Source organism: Brienomyrus brachyistius, chromosome 10 (genome assembly GCF_023856365.1).
Source record: "Brienomyrus brachyistius isolate T26 chromosome 10, BBRACH_0.4, whole genome shotgun sequence".
In the NCBI taxonomy this organism is placed as follows: Eukaryota; Metazoa; Chordata; class Actinopteri; order Osteoglossiformes; family Mormyridae; genus Brienomyrus; species Brienomyrus brachyistius.
This window is the reverse complement of record NC_064542.1, coordinates 21,038,151-21,046,114: the sequence shown is the minus strand read 5'-3', so window position 1 is coordinate 21,046,114 and position 7,964 is coordinate 21,038,151. Positions and strand designations below refer to the sequence as shown.

General features: G+C 44.2%; 1 protein-coding gene across 1 annotated transcript; it reads right to left on the bottom strand.

Annotated features, from left to right (window-relative positions):
• Nucleotides 1–3,374: 3,374 nt before the first annotated feature.
• Nucleotides 3,375–6,521, bottom strand: adra2db (adrenergic, alpha-2D-, receptor b). The gene has a single exon (XM_049029800.1). It carries the CDS (start codon nucleotides 5,905–5,907, stop codon nucleotides 4,660–4,662), a length of 1,248 nt encoding a protein of 415 aa, XP_048885757.1. The 5' UTR covers nucleotides 5,908–6,521; the 3' UTR covers nucleotides 3,375–4,659.
• Nucleotides 6,522–7,964: the final 1,443 nt, after the last annotated feature.

Here is a 7,964-nt window from a genome sequence, read left to right as displayed (position 1 = left end):
TCCCACTGGACAGTAGGAAGGATGTGGGGGGCAGGATTAAGGGTGGATGTCTGTAATTCTGGTAAAATGTGCAGAATGAAAGAGCCCCACTTTGTTTCCCGTAGCATCGACTTCCTTTTCCTTGCCGTCAAATCTGTCTTTTACTTTCAGTGATCAATCCATCCATCCATCCATCTTCTAACCGTTATTTCTGATCAGACTCATGAGGCACTGAAATTCAGAATTCATCTTGTATCATTTTCAGCTGTATAACTTTCTGTATGCTTATCTACATCGGCGTGAATATACATATAAACATTGATCCCTTTTAAGTGTAATTGAATATCATGCCTTTATTTATATTACCATAATTAGCTCATGGTAGCATTGAATGAGTCCTGAGAGAAATGGGATTTACAACAGCGTCCCCTCGGGGCCCAACTTTTACAGTAAAACTAGGCTGGGATGTTCACAGAGCTCTGTTGTTCCTTATTCCCTTTCCTCTTCTGACTCATAACTGAGACAGTTTGCATGGGGGGGGGGGGCATTATTACTTGGGGTGGAATGTTTGAGTCCAAGAATATTTATGCTCACCGGTCATTTTGCCCCCAGTCAAAGACCGTTCTCCTGGAATGTGCATGTGGCTGTTTCACTTCTCTGTAGGAGCACGACTGTCAAACCTCTCAGGCCCTGAACGAAAAACAAAACAAGTGCGAAGAGGAGAGAAAAGCTCCACGTCTGCCCAAGCCGGCCGGGACTCGACTGCGAATGATAAGCCGTGATCAGACAGTCGGTAATCATTTCCGAAACGGGATGCGAGAAAAATCTAGGGTTTCACTTTCCTCCCTTTCTAAATCTGACATCGATTGCATAAAGGAAAAGAACAGAGAGCTAAAAGAAAATCATTCACATGTTCAGGAATTCATTTTCATGGCTACTCAAAGACGCAGTGATGAGTTTCTGTATGAAACATTCATCCTGCATTTCATGTATGTAATCCGGACAGAAATATTACAATGCTTTTCATAGTTGCATAATAAATAAAATAAGATCGACATTTTAGATTGTGAATTGGTGAAATTTGGTATTTGATTTAGTTACATCATGTCATGTTGAAACTTTCTTTACCCAGATTACATTTCTTTGCATTATTCAGGAACAGTGAGTATTGCAGCAATATATTCTTCCCTGGATCTGCAGCAGACCTCGAAGCTCCCTACCGGCACTGGCGCCTTTGAAATGCGAAGGTCTCGGTTTTCTCATGCGCTCGGACCCTGTGAACTTCCAGAGCCATTTCTTGGGCAGGGGGCCAAATCTGGTTATGAGGGGTGGAGCTTTGGAGAAATTCCACCAGCAGGAAAAATAACATAATCACCTATTGCCCCTTTTACCCCAGGACATCAGCTTCCCAGCTACCCTGCATGGATTGATTACTGCAACTGTCTTGCCGTAACAGGTACAACAAAGAAAATGAGCTGATCTGTCAACCCCCCCCCCCCCCCCCCACACCATCCCTACCACCACCACCACCACGCTCCCACACACAGTCTGCTGGAACAGTCCACTACGAATTATGACTATGACATGCACTGGGAGCTGCTCTTGATTTATTTGCTGTGGTGACTGTTAATATATTCCAGGCAAAACAAACATCCTCGGCTGGGTTTAAATGCAGGATGAATGATGTATGATACAACCTACTTGTATCATACAACTATCAGATACCAGCGTGCACAAGTCACTGCATGAGGGTGCTTTACCCGATCATATTGTTTTACAAGCTAAATTAAATCCTGGGGTTTCCTTGAAGACGAGAAAGAAGGCTATGCTCTCAGTTCTGAGTGAATTCGTGGTTCACACTGTGGAATTACTCAAGAACTGCCAGTGGATGGTGTCCGTGAGATTGATAAGAGGTTGAACTTCAAAGCTTTCTTTTACCTTCTTTGAAAATAGACACAATATTCTGCCAACCGATGTTCTTATTCAAAAGCTGTAACATCTGGAACGCAGCAGATACTGAGTTGTCAGATGTGTCTCTTCACACTTGATGTTACGTAGGTTTTTAATTTCTTCTCTGTAGAGAAGCATTCCTACACTGCTGGCCAAAACTGGCTGCTTAGCTACATTTTTCTGTGCATTTCGTATCTGGGCACATCCACTGTCTAGTTCCATATTCACTCAAGCACTCTATTGAGTAATAAGATACCATTGTGCCTTTTTGCTAAGCCAGAGAGGAGAGTATCTATTTCCAGTCTATTAGTATGAGCCTACAGGCAGTGCGTCCTGCTCCAGTGATAGATGTTATGTCTCTTTAAAAAAATGTTCACCGAGTAACGTGAAGTAAATTAGGGAACTTTCTCTACCCTGTAACTCATAGTACGTGGAGATCTGGGTTCCACCAGCACAGTATCACAAGGGATGGATTGAATCTGTCTTGGACGGGTAGGGGGCTTTTTGCACCAAGAGCTATTGCTTGTTGGGGCACGTGTTTCCAGCTGGAACATCGTGTAGGTGTTGATTTTGTAAACACCCTCTCTAAACACGTTTTTCCTCTGGAATAACGTCACCTCGTCGTTTGTTGCCAGCGCCATCCATAATAATTTGCCACGCAGTCTTCGGCTTACCAGACTTCACCGTGCCATTGAAAAAAACCTTTACTTAGTGGAAGCTACAAAGTAAATTACAACATAAATTCCGAAATACATTCCGTACCATTGCACGACGTAGCAAACAGTTCAATAAACGAAACCCGTTCAATAAACGAAAAACGCAAACTACAAAAAAATTGTGAATATCGATGCTCGACCCTTAGTAAATGAAAACAAAATTAATAAAGATTTTATGATACGGATTTTTGATTAGAGGGCGGCATGGTGGTGTAGTGGTTAGCACTGTTGCCTCACACCTCTGGGACCCGGGTTTGAGTCTCCGCCTGGGTCATGTGTGCGGAGTTTGCATGTTCTCCTCATGTCGTCGTGGGGTTTCTTCCGGGTACTCCGGTTTCCCCCCACAGTCCAAAAACATGCTGAGGCTGATAGGAGTTGCTAAATTGCCACTCGATGTGTGTGAGTGTGCCCTGTGATGGGCTGGTCCCCCATCCTGGGTTGTTCCCTGCCTCGTGCCCATTGCTTCCGGGATAGGCTCCGGACCCCCCGCGACCCAGTAGGATAAGCGGTTTGGAAAATGGATGGATGGATGGATGGATGGATCGATTTTTGATTAGTAGTGACAGCGTGAGAGATTAATAAACGCTGTCCATTCTCGAATTTGGAAAAATAGCGACACCCAGCGTAAATTTGTTGTAATTCACCTTGACTGCATGTGGCACTTTTACTCAAGAAGAGCTTTGAGACTCAGTAAAAAAAAAAAAAAAAAACAGTTATATTTTCTAGTTGCAGTGTTTTTTTTATAATTATTTTATTATATTATTATAAGCATTGCAACATTTGGCAACCGATCTTTGAAAGGAAAACATTTTAATATTTTATGATGCCACTAGTGTTATCGGTCGGACTGGGGAAAGAAAAACGTGATCTTCAGCATTTTTTAACCCCTTGTCGCCATTTATACTAATTAAAGGAAGATGAACAAATTGCTGCCCTTTTGCGACCTAAAAATTTCACCTGTATTTTATAAATTTATAGTTACATAATAATGACCGGCATTTTATAAAAGTCGGTATTGCGAATAAGCAATATAATGAATAGTCTACTTTAATCAATGCCCAGCTGGAACTGAATCAGTAAACTTATGTCGAGAGGTTTGAAGAGCCACGGCACACGCTATTAATTGAGGCATAATAATCCATAAATTAGGGTCATACATTTTATGATTGAGAGGCATTGCATAATAACATAAGCGTTACTTGCATGTTTAGAAAATGGTTTTCAAATCTTTGATAACATCACTGTAACTGGCTGGTCAGTTGCTGCATGAACGTATTCAACACCCGATTTTAATTTTTAAAAAGTTTACTAGTTGAAGAAAGTCGGACTTATTTAATTGGGATTCTTTATTCCCCGATTAAGTGGAGTATAAAAATATATTTCCCATGCGGCGTTTCCAAACACTCCCAGTGGGTTTTGTGGCACCACTGCCAATAGTACCAAGGTATGAAGACACTTTTGACAGCCCAGGATCTCGCCATATATTGTGCTACCTTTGGACGGTAAATAACGCTTTGTGTAGGCTTTTGGCGGCGGTGTGCTGAATTGCACTTGCTGCTGCTGTAAAATTAAACCACGACTGTCGATCATTCCAAAATATCAGTGCGTAATATTCATACAATTAATGTAAGCTGAACGACCAGTAAACTCTGCGTACATCTATGAAATAACGTGTGACAAAATAGTTTATCGTATATTTTTGGAAGAAAAAAAACCCTTAATTTTTCAGTAAACTACCAGGCTGCATCTTACAATAATACCCAATATGCCGTCCCATTATCTTATGTACCAGTTTGTAAACAATTTCAAAGTAAATTAGTTGATTTTGCGCAATTTACAATGACAACATTCCCAAAGTCAAAATAATATCTCGATTACGCTAGCAGATTTAAGCACGGTGATCAGATTTGATCGAGTCACAGGTATATGCTGAGAAGTTAAACAGGCGCAAATAATAGACGTGGAATATGCAACTGAGCGCAATAACGCGACGCGTTACGAAGTGAGCGCTCTTTCACGTGCGTTTCGCAGTCCTGCATACAATTTTCTTGAACGCCTTTCGGAAATCCCTATTAAAAATCGTATAAATAATAGGATTCACCGAGCTATTACAGTAACCGATCCAGAAGAAAAGATTAAAAAGAGCGTCGGGGATAGTGCAACTGTCCCTGCATATAGCGTGCAAACTGTAGGTGAAGAAGAAGGGGAACCAGCAGAGTACGAAGACTCCCATCACCACCGCCAGCACGAAGGTGAAGCGCTTCTCGCGCATCTGCGCCACTTTACTTTTGGAGATGGACTGCTGCCTGGCCTTCTGCTCCTGAAAGAGCTCCGAGGCGCGGTTAGAAGCCCATGACATGCGGCAGTTCTGCTTGGGGCAGCATTCCGATCCCTCCACTTTCCTCCGCTTGGAGAAGCGAGAGTTCCTGGGTTTCTCCGAAGCGCAGCTCTCTTCCAGATCGATGTCGTCCAGCTCCTCCTGTCGCTGGTTGCTCCCCGAGCTCTGGCTGCTCGGACTCTCCATCTCGAACTTGTCATTGCGCATGAAGCAAGTTTCAGACTGCGAGGGCTGTCTTTCCAGTCCGTTTTTAGCCACAAACACTGTGGATGTGCGCTGTTTTGCCACCCTGTATATTTTACAGTACACTAGAATCATGATCACACCCGGGGCAAAGAATGACACCAAGCAGGAAGACAGTATATACCATGTCTCATTGTTCAGCAGACACTCCTGCTCGTCGTGTTTGGTCATGATGAGCGGAGGAAAAGATATAACCGCCGATATGACCCACACCACTGCGATCATGGACTTAATTCTCTTTGGGGTCCTTTTCATATTGTAGCTAACCGCTTTGGTTACGGACCAGTACCGATCCAGGCTAATCGCGCAAAGGTGGACGATGGACGACGTGCAGAAGAGGACATCTAGGGCCAAATAGAAGGCGCACCATTTGCTACCAAAATACCAGTATCCCATGACCTCGTTGGCCAGGGAGAATGGGATGACCAGCGTGGCCACAAGGATGTCTGCGGACGCCAGGGAAACCAGAAAAAGGTTCTGGGGCGCACGGAGAGCTCGACTGGTAAAGACGGCGACAACGACCAGCACGTTACCTACGATCGTTACTAGAATAATAACGGTAACAACCAAAATGATGAAGGCAGCCGCCGCCTGAGAGTGAGGTGGGGGCCGACGGGCGCCCGAGCTGCTGGCATTTTCCGAAGAGTTGGTCACCGTGAGAATGATCTCTGTCACATCCATTGTGGACACATCATTCTGTTCATGCGTGATGTTCTTCCACGGCTTTCTTCTCCTTTTAAAAACCAGCTGAGTCTGAGTGTAAGGGAAATGCCTTTTTTTGGTTCTTGATCAAGTACAAAGATCGTATGTGAGATAGGAGGAGTTACATCTTAATATATATACAAAAATAAAGAAGCATCATTACCGTGGAGTGGTGCGTAAAAAAAAAAAGATCGCGCACGCATTCTGCCCCACGACCCCCCCGGCATGCCTGCTCTTAGGTCGTCCTAAAGAGACTCCCCATTACCCACGGCGTGCAGCGTCTCTAATTTTAAAAGTACAATTGTTCTCTACTGTTTGATGTTATTCCCAGAGCCGGATGGCAAGTCCCCTTTCTCTCGGTCCCTTCCTTTCCTTCATCTCCCCCGCTCCGGCTTGTTTTGTTTGTTCTTCTTCAGTTCATTGTTGTGTCACACATGTGTCCCGTTGTTGCACATGGGGTAGGTCCTTCTTACACTTTTCGCACTGTGTCAGTCCGTGGGAGTGGAGTGAGTGACATCATTCTTGAGTCCAGCCTATTGCTTAACTGAGATTCCGAGAGAGAGAGAGAAAAAGAAGGATTGGGGGGCTGGTGTGAGAGAGATAGAGAGAGAGAGAGAGAGAGAGAGAGAGAGAGAGAGAGAAAGAAGGATTGGGGGACTGGTGAGAGAGAGAGAGAGAGAGAGAGAGAGAGAGAGCGCTCCAAATTCAAAGTAAACCTACAACTTTCTGCTTAATGCTTCAGCTTCTCTCACTCTTTCCTGGTTCTCCGCTTACAAATTCCTGGCTTCATATAATTAAAGTTTTATAACCGTTTTCTGCAAGAGTGAGACTGAAAAGTTGAGTCTTTGGGGGAGTATTAAGGAAGGGGAGTATTAAATGACACATTGAATTAGTCAAAAAGAAGTGAAATTAAGAAGTGCAAGTACATTACAAAGGGTTATTACCCTGTGGAGGATGTTTCCTTGTCTATAGCGAAAGAGAGAAACAGGCCTGGCATGTATGGATAAGTGTTTATTGAAAATATATAGATGGATGGAGGAATGGTGGATAGATTAATACCAAGTGCTGCAATTACTTTTGAAGTTACAGCTGAAACCTGGCTAATGGTTTATCAAATACCCTGTGCCTTTTTTCCTCACAACTGGCATGGCTGGAGCAATTAATTATAATGAAGTGTTAATTAATTGTTATCAGCAAATGGAACGATTGACTGTAAATTAACATCCCGTTAATTGCTTTCTAGCGCCTTAATTTTTCTTCACCTGGTCTGAACTTCCCTGACCCCCCATGCTCCGATGTTCTCAGTGTCTCCTTGCTCCTCAGGCATGCCAGAAAGTCTCCTCGGTGCAGTACAGCCCTCCATAACCCGCGGACATCCAGGAACGTTGTTTGGGAGCCAGCATCTGCCCCAACTCACCAAACTGCCTTTTTCTCCAAGGGCACATCTCAGCCACGTTCCAAAGGACGCCCCCATATCAGTTGCTGCAGGGCACGGGCTGGCGGGAAGCTAAGGACCGCGCCTCGTTCTCGCAATGGACCCCGGAGGTGTCACTACGTGACTATTCACTAACGGCCCCCTTGCCATGGCAGCTCAATGAGCCCTCGTTAATCCCTTTAACATCCTGCATTTCACCTGCCATACCAAGGAAGATGTGTGTTTATTCACCTGAAGCTTGACCGATTGTTTCAGAATAAAATCATCCAAGCTCTGCAGCCAGCCAGTAGATCACCATACCCTTAGGGCAATGTTTCCCAACCCAGTCCTGGGGGAACCCCTGACTGTCCATGTTTTTGCTCCCTCCCAGCTCCCAGCCAATGAGGAACACTGAATCCCTGGTACAGGAGCTCTGGGAGCTGAGAGGAAGCAAAAACGTGGACTGGCCGGGGTTCCCCTTAGGGTATGACACATGGAAATGTACAAATAAAAATTACAACAACACTGTTTGCAATTTGACAACCCCTTTGGGCATTCTTAGGAACGTCCCTTCATTTTATGCACTGAATAATTTAATTCGCCATTTAGATTGTCCCCCTTT